Source organism: Sapajus apella, unplaced genomic scaffold (assembly GCF_009761245.1).
Source record: "Sapajus apella isolate SASKATOON/1434 unplaced genomic scaffold, GSC_monkey_1.0 scaffold28, whole genome shotgun sequence".
Taxonomy (NCBI): domain Eukaryota; kingdom Metazoa; phylum Chordata; class Mammalia; order Primates; family Cebidae; genus Sapajus; species Sapajus apella.
The window spans coordinates 22,587,739-22,602,780 of NW_022436968.1; the positions used below are offsets into that span (position 1 = coordinate 22,587,739).

General features: G+C 50.8%; 2 protein-coding genes across 8 annotated transcripts in view; both read right to left on the reverse strand.

Annotated features, from left to right (window-relative positions):
- Positions 1 to 2,308: 2,308 nt before the first annotated feature.
- DLX1 (distal-less homeobox 1) lies at positions 2,309 to 7,268 on the reverse strand. Of its 3 annotated transcripts, none has more exons than XM_032292948.1 (4): positions 7,096 to 7,263; positions 5,972 to 6,650; positions 5,107 to 5,306; positions 2,309 to 3,960 (listed from the first exon to the last, which is right to left on the reverse strand). In XM_032292948.1, the coding sequence occupies exons 2-4, from the start codon at positions 6,282 to 6,284 to the stop codon at positions 3,706 to 3,708; spliced, it is 768 nt and encodes a 255-aa protein (XP_032148839.1). In that variant the 5' UTR covers positions 6,285 to 6,650; positions 7,096 to 7,263; the 3' UTR covers positions 2,309 to 3,705. The 3 variants fall into 3 exon arrangements, with proteins under 3 accessions (XP_032148839.1, XP_032148838.1, XP_032148840.1); XM_032292947.1 differs by having other exon boundaries at positions 7,092 to 7,263; XM_032292949.1 differs by lacking the exon at positions 5,107 to 5,306 and having other exon boundaries at positions 3,884 to 3,960; positions 5,972 to 7,268.
- Positions 7,269 to 9,547: 2,279 nt separating this feature from the next.
- Positions 9,548 to 15,042, reverse strand: part of METAP1D (methionyl aminopeptidase type 1D, mitochondrial) — a 92,706-nt gene continuing 87,211 nt past the window's right edge. For all 5 annotated transcript variants that reach the window (XM_032292955.1, XM_032292956.1, XM_032292957.1 and 2 more), the window contains 4 exons: positions 14,087 to 14,184; positions 12,726 to 12,773; positions 11,773 to 11,851; positions 9,548 to 11,648 (listed from right to left, as the gene is read on the reverse strand). In XM_032292955.1, the coding sequence (XP_032148846.1) occupies positions 11,570 to 11,648; positions 11,773 to 11,851; positions 12,726 to 12,773; positions 14,087 to 14,184 (304 nt within the window). In that variant the 3' untranslated portion in view covers positions 9,548 to 11,569. The remainder of the gene's footprint in view (positions 11,649 to 11,772; positions 11,852 to 12,725; positions 12,774 to 14,086; positions 14,185 to 15,042) is intronic.

A 15,042-nucleotide genomic window follows, 5' to 3' on the forward strand; every position in this document is an offset into this window, starting at 1 on the left:
CAAAAAGATTCCCTGGGCGAAAAAATTGCTCATAATTACCAGAGAGATGGGGAAACTGCATTAGAATAAATAAACCTGAAATTACTGTAATTATGTTGTGTTTGATGGGCCCGGCTTGTAATCAAGAAGAGAATACAGTGAAATGATGCTGACCCTCTTGGGTTTGCAGCTGTACGCGCACTTTGGGGTCTTTTTTTGCAGAAAAGAGTCATTTTGATAATCATTAAGCTGTGTGCAACCTATTTCAGAAGTGTTTTAAAATGAGGTTCACATTTTTTGAACAAGGGAAAAAAATCCCAAAATTGCATTTTGCCATTACAGACTCATACATAAGGAAAGGTTGTGTTTTCTAAGTGACAATTGTTAAGACATAATATTCGAAATCAGTATTTAATCATTATAATGAGGTATTGTTTAAATATAACCACCTTTAGATTATTCATAGTTTAATTAATATACTCATTATGAAAATCTTTGAATCAGATATTTGATGAACTACTTGTCAGTAACAAGGCAGCATTAATTAGGCCTATATTGAGATTAACATTTTAAAAAAGTACAACCGCTTATAATTATAATAGAGCCTAACTAAAGACTGTTTTCGTTGAGCTAAAACTAATAATTTCTCTATTTGAACTGTTAGCAAGAGATTATTAAATTAGTATAAGCTAATGCCTCAAAGTATTCAAATCCGCTTGACCAAACAGATTTTGTCTGTAGCTTTAGGCGTTGGGCCCTAGCTATCGTCTGGGGGACCCAAGTCAGATTCGGGACAGAAACCTCCGCACTAGCAAAGTCACATCTCCCAGGGGAAACTGAACCTAGGAAGACCCCCTACCCCGCACCGGAGCGCGGAAATTGGTTCCTTCCCTCAGCTTTGAGGCCCATCTGGCTGCCCACGTCCTGGTCTCTGAGATCTGATCTCTCCCATTAGCGCTGGTGCTTCTAGGTGCTGCGGAGAGAGAAGTCTCAATCTCAGGCCTGGAAGGGGCTTGGAGGTCCCTGGAGTCATCCCCCACCCCACTACTTTCCCTGCTGCCATCACACCGCCTCCCCCCACCTCCAGCAGCCCCACCACTTCCTCCTCCCCTTCCCAAAGGGCGTCGGAAGAGCCCGGCGCATCTGATCTTTCACCAGCACCAATTGAAAAATGGGTGCTTGTCACAACACAGATCATTGCCTTCCGGGCTCTGCTCCCCACCGCGCGCCTGAAAGGGCCCCCCAAAGGTGGAGGGCCAGCTTCCGTGGGCAACAGCGCTGGAAGGCGGGTGCGGGAGAAGCAGGAATCGCGCCTGGTAGTGGGTCTGGGCTCGCAGCTCTCCCGGGCTGCCTCTGCTCAGCTGCGGGGTCTGGGGTTGAGGTTGGGCTAAGACGCAGAGCCACGAGAAGAGAGGCAATCTGGTTCTAGTCCCTTGGAGCCCGTGCACCTCTGGAGGGAACTAATCTGAGCGAGCGCTTCACTAGAGGTGCCCCCATAGGAGTCTGGCCTTGGGACTTTCAGACTGGAATGAGGTGGGAGAGGTGTGCTTGACTTTGGTCAGATTTTGGGGTTCCAAAGGGTCAGCCACCCTTCCCTTAGCACCTCCATTTCTGTGAGGTTCAAAGAAAGGCCCCAGATCATTAGACAGGAACCTGTCTCACTGTAGAGCTGCCAGGGTGGCTCTCTGGGACTGTGCCCTGTCCCCTGGAGCGCACTGATTGATAGCGGGGCAGTCTGACGGACAGACGTGTCTTTCCGGCCCCTGCCTGGCGTCTGACTGCTCTTTTCCGCGAGGGAATCCAGCGCCTCTGGGCAAGCTAAGGCCAGGAGGCCAGATCCGGAGGAAGGCTAGAGGCAAAGCAGTGTCTCTGCTTCCAGGCCTCTCAGCCTCCCAACCTCCCGGCCTCCCAAGAAGTGGCTGGGTGTGGGAAAAAAAAATTGTTCAGGCCGGCTGACTTTGAATTTTGACTTCATCTCTTTTCAGCCAGTCTTCAACATCCTTTTGGTTCCTCAGAGTCAGCTCTGCCCTGATGCACCTGTTCCTGAGTCCCCTTCCCCCGGAATCCTACCAGGCACCCTCTCCTTACCCCTCCGGTTTAGGTAGGAATCAGATACCTTGGCGGTCAAGAGAGCAAGGCAAGAAGAAACGGTTCAGTAGGATACCCCACAGGCCTCTGATGATATCCTGGTGTTTCTGGGGTACTGGGTCCCCCATTCTGTCACTGATAAGTTGCTGACCCTGTACTACCTGTCTCCAGAGTCGGGAACCTGGCCTGCCTGCCCCCCACACACCCCCTCACACAGCACAAGAGAGAGCAGTTCTTTCTCGAAATCATAATTTTACTGTCTCAAAGAAACTGTATAACTTATTTACAAAGTTTTTTTCCCAAGATACAAAGCAATAAGTTAACATTCTCAATATAAAACTAAACTTTGACATAGAGAACACAAAACACAGTTGATTTCAATTGATCACATTTTCCAAATTTCACAAGTAAAATGTCAAGATTCTCATTTCACAAAGCATGGGGTTTTACAGCCACACACAACAGAACGCAAAAAGGCTAAGCTTGTGCAACATGTTTACAGAACAATAATAATAACAATAATATGTACAGTGATTAGATCCTGCACTGGAGACTGTGCATTCAGGGTGGTGACTGGCTTTATTCTGTGGTCGAGCCTCTAGGGATTGTTGTAAAGCTGCTTTTGCTGTATTTTAAAGCCCACTGGAATTAGGGTACTTGTTCTCGCCTGCCTGTTTTTCCTCTACTCCCCATTCGTTCTTGCTCCTTCCTTCTATTCAAGGAGGAAATCAGTATTTTCCTTCTTGTCCAGGCAAAGCAACCAAGAGTTCCTCCCGAGAGGAGAAAATCATGTTGGCTTCATTTGTCTTTCTTTTCTTTTAAAAGTTATTTATTAAATAATGTGGGACATGTAAAAAATGCAAATCATCCGGCTCCAAACTCTCCATACCAGAGAATTACAAAAGTTACTGTATAAATTAAAAATCACCGCGTCCTCCTTATTCGTTTCTCCCCGTGCGTTTAAAGTAAACAGTGAGTTCCTTGCGCCTAGCAGAACCTCGAATTGCCAAACAGCCTCAGGCGAAGTCCATTTCTCAATAAATAAAACCCCCTCCCCTCCAGTGTCCCCAGATTCCCAAACCAGCTACACAGATGGTCAGGCAGAACGTCCCAGGATCCGGAGATGGTCAGCCGGGCAGTAACCGGGCCGCTCAGACCTGGTGGCTTTTTGCAGAGACCGCCGAATGAGGACAGCGGACGGATGAGGACCTTAATTTTATCAGCGCACAGACAGCAAAAGGAGACAGGAGACTGACAGGACAAAACAGAGCTTTTGCTTTTTCTACATTTTGTGTTTGTTTTGTTTTTGTTTTCCTGATAGTCCCACAAAGCTGAAGGTCGGCAGGTCGGGTGGAGCGGGTTTGTCTTGCTCTTGGGCTTGTCTCAGGTGGCAGCGCCTTCCCTCCGAGGCCACTCTCTGCTGCTACTGCTTGGCCCAGGCCAGGGTTCAGGCTAGAGCGCGGGCGCCGGGAAGTTGCTGGGCCGGACCTCGCGGGGCTCCGAGGAGATGGAAGGTATCCTGCCTCCACTGTTCCTTCTTTTTCCCCTCTGGGTCCTTCTTTTCCGGACGGGGTGGATGGACCTGGAGGCGGGAGGGACCTGGGCTGGGGGAGACAAGAAGAAGGCGGGCGGGCAACCTCACATAAGTTGGGGTTGCTGCATAGCTTCTTGGTGAGCTGAAGGGTACCACGATGTGTAGCTGGGGATATAGGAGCCCGAGTTTCCGCCTGAGCCCTTCCCGGATGACGAGTTAGGGTTCCAGCCGGGCGGCACGGGTGGGGAGCCAGCAGACAGGGCCCGGCCGTTGGCCAATGCACTACCCTCCAGAGCCGCTCCACCCTGCTTCATCAGCTTCTTGAACTTGGAGCGCTTGTTTTGGAACCAGATCTTGACCTGCAAGAGTGGACAACAACGTGACTCAGGCTGGGACCACTGAGCCTACCTAGGTCACAGAGGGGGGAAAAAAGGACAGCTGGACACCAGAGATAGGACCTCCCAACCTTGCGCCAGCTGGCATCTCCCTGCCAGAGAAGCAGAGACATCCCTCCTTGCTCCCTTCCCCCATAGGAGCCAAAGGCTCGAAGGACTCACAACCCCCCGCCGCCGCCAGCCCACAGGGGCAGCTCTCAGAGAGCCAGGGAGGAGTTGTGGTGAGGGGTGAACGGGGGATCCAGGCCTTAGCCTGCCAGGGACTCAGTCCGACCGTGGCTACCGTCTGCGGAAGACACAGCGCCTGCACAACACCGAGCCAGCAATTCCAATATCAACATCAATAAAAGAATCGAAAACCTAGGAAGGAGTGGAGGAAATTTATTTGCAACGCGACCCAACTTTTCTATGCGCCATCCTTTCTGCCCTGGAGTTGGAACGGACTAAGGAGGCCTCCAGGTTTGTGGAACTTTTCTTTGGATTCAAAACCATTCTTGCCCTAGGGTCTGTTTGCTTTCTCCAGCTCTGCTCCAAATCCCGGACCGGACTTCGGAAACCCACGCCGGCCACCAGAACGCTCAAGGGCTCCCCGTAGTCTTAGAGAAACCCAGGAAGGAAGATCCGGTTTCCCCTCTAAGGTCTGGGACTTGGAGGTGAGAGGGCGGAGGAAAGAATCTCCCCCACCCCCAACCGGTGAGAAGGAGGAAGAGGAGGAGGGCAACAGAGGCTCGGACCCAGGCCCCTAGTGATTAGTCACACAATTTAAAGGCAAAGGAAGGATTAAGTCCCAAGTCTATTGTTCCCGTTGTTCAGGCACGTGTGACCTCAGAGTTCCCAAACAAAACGTCCAGGGAAATCCTTCCTGCGCCCTAATCAGATTGTCCTGGGACGGAGGGCCGGGCGGCAGGCAGCTCGGGATACCGAGAGCTGCAACAGAGCTAGGGCAGACGGAATGAGGGAGGAAGGAGACACACTGAGAGCTGGGGTGGACACAAACACACACACAGTGACACCCCAACCCTGAGGCCCAGAGAGCCAGAAATGAAGACCCGGGAGCAGGCCGGCCGCGGAAGGCCTGCGTGGCGGAGAGGAGCGGCAGCTGCGAGGTACCTGAGTCTGTGTGAGTCCCAAAGAGGCAGCGAGCTCCGCCCTCTCCGGCAGAGCTAGGTACTGAGTTTGCTGGAACCTCCGGTTCAAAGCCTGCAACTGCAAACTGGAATAAATCGTCCTGGGTTTGCGGATCTTTTTCCCCTTGCCATTAAAGCGCACTTCACCGCCTTCCACCACCGTGCTCTTCTCCGAGTCCGCCCCTGGAGGGACAGCAGAAGCAGGGGCCGTTGTTAATACGAGGGGCCGCTTTTAGTGCGGACAGCCGAGAGCGAGTGACTACCGAAGGGTGGCAGAGGCAGGACCAGGGAGAGAACGTTCAAGAAACTCTGAAAGCCAGTGAAGGGTCCCTCAAAATCCGAGGGCCTGTCCCTGGCCGCTGTAGGCGGGATAGAGCCGTTCCCAGGAGCGCAGCTCCTGCCTTTGCAGGGAAAGTTAGCTATTTTTGCAGGCGGTAGTTGAGGTTTAATTACCCTTAATTGCATACATTGTTTATAGCGCTACGCAATAAATAATTACCGACACTAATACGTGCACATGTGGGTTTCTGTTTTCCAGCGGGGCATTGTGTGCTCTGCACACCGAGCCGCCCAGAGGCCCAGTCAGTGCCAGGAGGCGCTCTGGGATTTATCCTTTGCTGGATAGTTGCAAATTGGGTGGATTTTTAAAAAAATTTATTTGCTGTGACAAGGATCTATAGATTGATATTCGAAACCTCTACTGCTCCCGCGCCCTCCCCACCCCCACCTCACTTCTCTCTCCTCTCTTCTCTTTCTCTCTCTCTCTCCCTCTCTTCTTCTCCCCCGCTCTTTCTTTCCCTCTCTCCCTTGTACCTCCTCCTCTCCCTCTCCCTGGCAAGCGCACGTACCTGGGTCCTCCAGGCGGCTCTGGGCGAGGCTGGCGCTGCCGGGGTAGGACTGCACCGAACTGATGTAGGGGCTGGATGCGTGGCTGCTGACCGAGTTGACGTAGGGGTAGCCCAGCGGTCGGGAGAAGGACGAGGCTGAGCTGTAGGCGCCGTCGGGCTGCGAATGGCCCGCCGAGTGTAAACAGTGCATGGAGTAGTGCCCGTGGGACATGGGAGAAGGAGACATTTGCTGGTTGGGCGGCCCAAACTCCATAAACACCGCCTTGCCCGACACGGGGCTGTTGAGACTTTCTGGCATGGTGGTCATGGTCATCTCTTCTCGCGGGGTCTGGGTGTGGGACTTTCTCTCCTCTGCTTCCCTTTTGGGGGTCTCTATGTTTCTCAGGACAGGAAGGAACCCAATTTAAGCGGAACAGGGGTTTTCACTTTCCATTCATAAGAAAATGGAGTTTGTCTCTTTGAAAAGTCTAAGCATGATGCTGCTGAGCTCCCCAAACTCGGTTCAAAGCTTTGACTCAGCCAAGGTCATAAATATTCATGAGCTCGCGGAGCTGATTGGTCCGCTGTCTTGCATAATCACTGGGGATTGGTCCGAGGCGCTCGGGCTCCGCTGGACTAGAGCGGGCGAGGCGGCCCGGCCTCGGGAGAGACGCATCCACACTTCCCGGCCCGGGCTCCTCTGCAACAGAGCGCGCCGGGCAGGAAGCACAATGGGCTGCGGCGTCTGCGCCGGGACCGCTGCGGCCCGCTGCGGCCCGCGGCCCGTCGGCCTCCCGCCTCCCTCGCGCGCTTTCCTCCCCAGGAACCAACCAGCGGCTCGTCCCCGCCGCCCACCTGCCACTGTCCCCACCCTTCAGCAGTCCCTAACGCCGGACACCCGGGGCCGCTTCTCGTCGCTGCCACTCAGTCCGGCGCAGAGCTAGGGCGGCTCGGGAGGAGGCTGACCTCGGCCTCTGGAGCTCGGAGTCGCACACTGGGGGGCGCCCGAGGCGGCCAACAGAGAGGTCCTCCCAAGAGCCGTGTGCCTAGCGCAGCGCGCATCCGTTCGCGCCTCCCCGGCCTGGGTACACTTTGCCACATCCCTGGATTCGGGGCTTAGGGGCCCTCCCTGCGAACTCACTCACTCGGCCGCTGCGCCGCCACCGCCGTCGTTCTCTGGGGCCCGCTCGCATTGCTCCAGGCCCAGCTGGCCACTCCAGCTCGAGGCTGCACTGGTCTGATTAAAGCAGTGCGAGTGGAGAGCCGGGAACCCGCGCTTCTCCTCCCAGGAAAGGCGGCTGCACCGCCCCCTCCCCCAGCACACACATCCTCTTTCCCTCCCAGCCTTCCTCCGCCTCCCCCTCCCTTCTCCACTCCCCCTGCGCGGAGCTCCCCGCGCTCACTCGCCCAGAGAGCGCGGCTCAGCGTGGAGCCCAGGGGGCCCACGGGGCCCAGGGGCTCAGATCTGCTTGAGCCCCGGACGCCAGGTGGTCATTTTCCGGCCTCCTGAGGTCTAGCGAGACTCCCAGAGTTTAAGCGTCCCTGGGGGACACCGAAACCCGCAGCAAACCCAGGCCTGTGGTAGGCTCTGGTGTCTATGTGTAGAGGTCTCTTGTTGCCATCCAGGATCTTCCTCACCTCCAGTGGCCAAAGCGCGCGCCACCTGGCCTGGGGGGCATGGCTGGTGGAGGCAAGACCTGCCGCGGCTCCCTTTGTCTTCTGGGGTGCCAGGTACAAAAAAGTGCACAAGAGCCCCCACTCATCGCCACTACTACCAATTCAGCCACCCCCTCGCGGTGTGATGCACACTACCCTGGCTGCAAGTACATGTTTGGTCCCCACCCTGCCAGCCCCACGGTGAATCCCAAATTACTTTGTTAGGTAATTAGAAAGTGTTGATAATTATTTCTTTCATAATTTAGCGGTGTGACGGGAACGGGGAAATGATCTTGTGAAAGTTCACACGTGCAGATGTATTAGTTACTGATTCATTTGATTAAATGGTAGTCTCAAGTGCTCAGATCCGCAGCTGAAGGCGCCCCATTAGCATAACACTGATGTTTAATTTTCATACGCATAATTAGCCATATATTTAACACTAATAGCAACATGCAGCCTTTCAGCGTTAAACAGCCAGGGATTTGATCTGGCCTGAGCTGAACCTTCATCGCTGCACCTTCCCCTGTCTGGAGTGTGCAATGATCACAGGACAAACCTCTGTAATCAAGCACATTTTGGCAGAGGGAACACCAATAAAAATGAACATTCAAAACAAATTACATCGGTGCTGTCGTTACAGATATTAGTAGAGGGGGTTTCTCTTTTTTTTAACTTCTGTAGCAGCAGCTGCTACCCGCAGAATTCCCCTCCTTTGGTTTAAGGGCACAATGCTGGGGACAGAAATATTTCAGACAGCGTGGTTGGAACAAAAACAAAAACAAAAGAAAAAAAAAACCCAATACGCCAAACCAATAACGGGTTTGCCAACGTTTTAAAAGATTTTTTTTTTTTTTTTTCTTAATCACCGAACCACACGGTGAGGCTTTGTAGCAACAGCCAGCTAATGATTCCGCCACCAGACAACTCCCGGAGCCGCTCGGCTCGTCCTGATTTCTGTGTCGCACTGTGGTTTTAATTGCTCCTTCCTACTGCCTGTTTTGGGGTGTGGAGTGCCATGCCATGTGCCCAGCACAGTCGCTCAGATACTGCCCGGGCCCTGGGTCTCTCGCGTGTGTCCTGAGGGCCTTGCCCACGTAAGTGATCGCCGCGGCGGGCGCGGGGTCGGGGTTGGGACTGGGGAAAGAGGAATTGGTAATTCCCGGAGCTCAGGGCAAGGCTTGAGGAAACCCGACGGCCGGGCCGCCTAGGGACAGTGTATTCCAGAGACTTGCAAGGTGGGGGAAGGGGAGAGACTGCCGCACAACGCGAGTCTCCTGGGTACTCGGTGTCCACAGCTGGAGAGGGATCAAAGACTTTTGCTGCGGCGCAGGGGACCTGGCTGCCTTCTTGGAACAAAAGTCCGGCGTATGCTTCTTGGGATACTGTTTCAGAGCCTTGTTTAATTTAGAAGCGGATTGTGTGTGAGCAAGAGATGGCTACACTCTGGAATTATTTCTTAGCCCACCAGAAGCAGGTCTGGGGAGGAGCACTGAGCGGGGGGGCCGTCTAATGCCGAGCCACTGGCGGTAGATAGCTTCTCAATGTGGGATCTTAGCTCCACACTTGGAGTGGATCCCTCCCACCCCCTACTGCTAAGGTGACACACTGGTTCGCTTAAATTGTTGCCTACCCTCACTCTGAGAGAAAACAAAACCCTCCCATTTGTCCTGAGGGTCCAGGATTCCCAATGGAACCTGTTGGAGTCACCTCAGGACCACGAGGTCCTGATGGTGTTAGTCGCAGCCACACTTGGCTGGAATCCCACTGGCTCTGGGTGAGTTTTTGAGCCAGTTCAGCTGGCAGAGAGACAGAGAGGCATGGACGAGGCATTTTTAAATCTAGTTCCTAATCTCAACTTCAAAGCATGTTAAATGGAGTTCTTTATAATTCAAGTTTGATTTCTAGGGAGGTGCTGAGTATTGGCAGTATACACACACGTTAGGTTAGTCCCTTTAATACGTGGAATTATAAACTTGTCCCATAAATACCTCCATCTCAAAATAATTGCTGCCCAAGCAGTGTGTTACCTCAGTGGTTGGTAAAATCCTGTGGTCCTAATGAAACTATCCTTGGGGAACCTCCGAGTAAACTGATTTGCAGATAGGACACAATGCTAATGGCTGCAGTCCGATTGCATTAAGAGAAGACGGAAGTCATTCTCCAGCAAACATCTCCCAACGCCAGCTAAGCCCTCTTGCTCTTTAGGGAATCCACATATTTGGGGGGGCAGTAACATCAGTCTGTGGGCCTCTGCTTGGCCAACTTCCGAGCAGACAAAAAGTTTTTCTATGGACCTTGTACATCGTCAGCCCCTCCCTGATCTTTTCTAGTTCTCAGACTCACTAGAATCAGAAACACCTCTATCCAAAAATCTACAACCCTGGACACAAAGAAGCCTAGCTGGAGGGTTTGGGGGATGACGGAGAGAGAACCCTGTGTTAGGTAAACGCTGGAACTCATCACTTTTCCGAGCCAGCTGGTCCTCAGTTTACCCTTTTTTTGAGTGTCATAAAGATGAACTGGCTCTTAGTCCTGGCCGAGGACAACTGTCCTGGCAACTACGGGTGCCATTTCCTTGAGCTTCTGAAAGCCCAAGCTATTTTTAAAGGATGTCAACTTTACAAAACCCGCTTCGGTAGAAACAAGAGTTAGCACAACCATTAACCGCTTGAACATCCTCAGTGGACTTGTTCCTAAAAGCATAACCGGAGGCAGACGGCTTCCTTCGCTTACTGCCAGAGGCCCAGCTCCTCCCTACCCTTGAGCTCAGGTGCGAACAGGTACCAGAGAGCAAGCGCAACGGAAAGGAGGATGATCTGGGCAGAAATGGCCCTTGGCAGGCAGTATGGGCCCTTGGATTCCTGCTCCTGAAGCGAGTTGGAGCTGCCAGCCGAACTGGAGTTCAACTCTCAAGCTTCAGTCCCGGCCAAGCAGGCCCTTGCTCTCAAATGCGCCCGTATCTCCTCTATCTGGAACCCTCAAGGTTTCCAGAACAGTTGACCTTTGCGGCTCCTGCAGCGTGCGAGCCCAGGTCCCGATCCAAAGAGGGCCAGTTTTGGGAGGGGTCAATTTAGAGACTAGACCGCCCACTAACCCGTCATTGTTCACACCTGGGCGAGTGGGACCCAAGCTCGAATTCCTACTGTAGCAAACGGTCTAGCGAGCTTGAGTGCGTGTGAGTGGTGGGTGGGGGCAGGGCCTCAAACTTCACCTCTGGGATAGCCTTGGAAAGCTTGATGTGGGCGGGGTGAGGAAGAGCCGCAGGAGTCCAGGAAAGTCGCATTTCTGAATTGATAGAACCCTGCAGAATGGCCAGGCTCAGAGTCCACTGGCAAGGATATGTTTGTCATCCATGCCTCTGTTCGCAGGCCAATCTTTTCATCGCAAAGCCGCGATGGAGGGGAAAGATGCCGAAGGGCTGGGGTTGGGGACTGGCTTCTGCGAGCATCCTGGGGGCCCGCCAATGTGGGATACGTAACAAGGGAAAACGAATTAAAAAAAAATCCATCAACAGGTTCGGGTTTCTGGGCAGACATGCAAAGTTCAGACACAAAGATCATTGTAACTGTCAGAAAGGTAAGGCGCTCAGACGCAATGGATTTAAAAGGTTTTTTACTCTGGCAGTCAGGACAAGGGAAAGAGAAAACCGTGCTTCTCTTGGAATCTCTCATTTCCCAAAGGAGGGGATTTCCTCCAGTCCGCTCCAGATGCGTTGGCCGCGCTAGGAAACAGAGCCCAGGGAGAGGATTTGTTTTTCCGAAGCCGCGCGGCCCCGGCAAGGCTTCAGATCCGAGTTCCCAGTTGCCCTCCAGATCCCCCGCGTTTTTCCAAGGTCCTATTAGGTGCCTCGTAGGTTACCGCGCCACCGGTCATTCCCCCGTTTCTTCTAAAAGTTCTCCAGCCGGATTTCAGCAATTTATTTAAAAAGGCACCCGGTCATCGAGACCTTCGGGTGGCTCCTCAGGCCTCATAGGGCAGTTTGGTCAGGATCTGCGCGCCCCCCGACGTGATGAGAACCGTGTGCTCGAACTGGGCGGACCTGAAACACAGCACCGGAGCCGTCAGGACGCGCACGCAAGCGCCGGCCGGGCCACAAGAGCGCCGTCGGACCAATCTTCCCTTCCTATATACAATTTAAAAGCAAGAGGGCAAAAAGCAAACACCTTTGATTGTCTAGGGAGACCGCAGTCCATGCATCCTCCAGGACTTTAAATTCAGGGGATCCCTCCGTGATGATTGGCTCTGTAAGAGGAAAAATATTTACTGCAGTGTGACCTCATCAGATTCTTGTTAAACACTGTTTTGGGCTAATTATTAAAAAAGAGAAGTTTCTCCTCCCTCCCCTCAAGTGCTTCCCCCACAGGCTCCTGTTGTCATCTTGCAAGGGTTGATAATTGATGTTGCTAACATAGTATACCACAAACTAAACAGTAGGAAGAGGAAACACTACAGCATTTAAAAATGTATGAAGTTGCCTAGTTTGTAATTTTTTAGAGAAAGAAGGGCATTTTAATCAAGGCTTAATTAGGACCCGGTGGATAATAACCACCCAAACACCAGTCCCTCTTATAAACACGTCAATTTTAAAAAATATTTAAAATTTAAAAACATGCTCAAAATGTTCATTAATTAGCAAATAACACTTTTCTTATTTCACTCTAATTGCTTCTCCATTAAGTCCCACAGTCAGAAATATGATTCCTTTACGACCCTAGGTAACTGGAATTTGGTGGTGATACCAATCACAGGATCAGCCAGGAACGGGCCAAGAGACAGCATATGCCACTTGCTGACAGGGAGTAAGGGACATAATCGCGTCTAGTTACTGGGTGTTAATGAAAAAAACAAAATAAAACAAAAAACCAAACATCACATTATGCTGGTAACAGAATTAGAGGTTGGATGGCTGCCTTCTCCTAAATGTGTCAGTAAGTATCTGATTTAGGAAGATGGGGCTTGAGGATCTTATTTAACCAGATTTCCAGTGCATCCGAATTATTTCATTACACTGATTGGCTTTATTAGTCCTTCACGGGAGTGCCCGGCCTAGGCCAGCGGCAGCAGCTTCCATCAGGAGCTATGCACTCCACTTGGAAGAGAAGCTCAAAGCATTTACCTATAGTGAATGCCATGCCCTCCTCCATGGGTAGGTCGTTGTCATTCGCTGCAAAACAAAAAACATGGGGGGTGAAAATAGGAAATGGGCAGGACAGACAAAAACAGATTATGGGGGTCAGGCCCCTTTTAAAAACTTGGTCATTTTATTTCTCTTCTTTTAGAGAAGGAAGGGTGGAAATTTCTGGAGTCCTGGATAGTGACCCAGGAGTTAAACACGGGGCTGCTGGGCCTGAGTCTTTGCATTATCTGTGCTCGGGGTCAAGACTTCCCTGAAGAGTTTTCCAAGGCCTGGCAGGGGCAGCCTGGGCGTTTCAGACACATCAGGCTTCCTCACCCCTCTCACTGTCCCCCAGGCTACCCACTACTAGGTCTGCTGGCCTCACTGGGTCCTGGGCCTTGCCCAAGACTCCCTCAAAGAGGAAGAAGTCCTGGGGAAGGATGCAAAGGGAGGGCAGCCTCCTTTGGTGCAGGTTGAGCAGAGGCCTGACTTCAAATAGTTTCACTCTAGGCATTGGCACCAAGTAGGGCCCAGGGCTGACAAGCCCTGTCTGCACTCTCACCTGAACCTCTTCTGAGCTGCCTAGGTGGGGGGCTCTTTGGTCCAAATAGGGCTCAGACCTGCTAGGTGTCCAGCAATCCTCTAGGGGATGGGTCCCAAACAGTAGTCCTTCTATGGACCAATCAAGTCCATAGGGGCACAGGTCAAGGCCCCAGGACCAACTTTCCTTTGGTCCCTGTCCAGGTGTAGACCTGCCTTGAGGGTGCTCCACTGAGCTGTCTCCTACCTCAACCCAAATCCTCCCACCCCTGTGGGTCCACCTCTGTCTTCTCACTCTAGGGTGCACACCCAGGCAGTGAAAAACAGGAGATTCTGGGGAAGGAAGACAAGAGTGGGCATAATTTAGAAATCACTAAAGAGTACATGCTGCTAAATACATCAGCTGTCAATGCTGTGTAGGATGTAATGAAGTTTAACCACAACAGTCAGCAGCTAGAAAAGGGGGTAGAGAAAGAAAAACAGAAAACAGTCATATGTGCATGCTGCTGGGACATTGATGCGGTGACGTTTTGTTTTCAGTAACTTTTTCTAGACAAATATCCCTTGTGTCTTCCAGCCATGCACCCTTCAGAAGACAGAAACCAAAATAAACCTTATTTTGGGATTGAAACTGCTGGGCTCTAATCCAGTAACATAGCAATGTGCTGGTTAAAATTAAGCAGACTCCCCCGTACCCCGCACACAAACACACACACACAAACACAAGGATGATAATGCAGTTTCAAAGAGGAAGAGCTTTGGGGCAAAGCTGCCACATCCAGATCTCTGTCAAGAAACAGCTTCCAAATGAACTTTCTTACCATGATGCCAAATTTCTGGATGTCCATGAAAGTAAGATCCTATTCCATGTCCCACAAAATATGGACAGACTTGCAAACCATTCTGATGAGTTATGCAACTTTAAAAGTGACCCAAAAATATTTAATTAAATTAGATGAGTTTTTAAGGCATACTAAGATAAAACAGTCACTTAAAAATATTCTCTGAAAAAGTCAGTTATATTTAGAGTCAGATAACAACATTCATGTGTTTTCATTATTCTGTAATAATTTTAATTTTTGCTGTTGCCTGCAACCACTCCCTTTGGATATATGAAGAAAGAAGGTACATATCTATGACACACAGTTGTTTGAGTCATTTACCTTTGTACAGCATTTAAACAAAGCCACTTTTAGATAACAAGTGAGTGTGTACACACACATAGTATTGCTATACATAACCAGGATATATGTGCATATAATGCAGGTCATAAAAACCTGCCTGGTTTTTTTGAGGTTTCACCAAAAAAACTATAAATTACTCCTGATTGGGGAACCAAAAATAGAAAAAAATTACAATATAGAAATAAGACTTTCCATTTTGATGGTTCCCTTTTCCTGCTCTATTTCAAAGTGTTATACATTTTACCAACAGGCACACTCACACGAAAAGCTGAATCTACTTTGTCAATATTCTTGAAACACTCCAAAACTGTGAGATCATTTGAGAGTTCCACTCAAGGCCTGCACCACTAAGAAAATTCATAAAGAATGCTTTTTAATCACTAGGATGCTTAAGATAAGCTAGTATTGTGATTCCCAATTCTTAATGCTTCATTAGTTACTTCTACACGCAAATGTTTTGGTTCCAACTGAAACCGAGCACATAGAATCTAACTCTCAAATCTTCGTCCACAAGACTGAAAAGCAGTTCTTGAAATCAGCTGAACGTGTTTATTTTGGGGAGCATCAAACAAGAACATATATACTATTAAGAA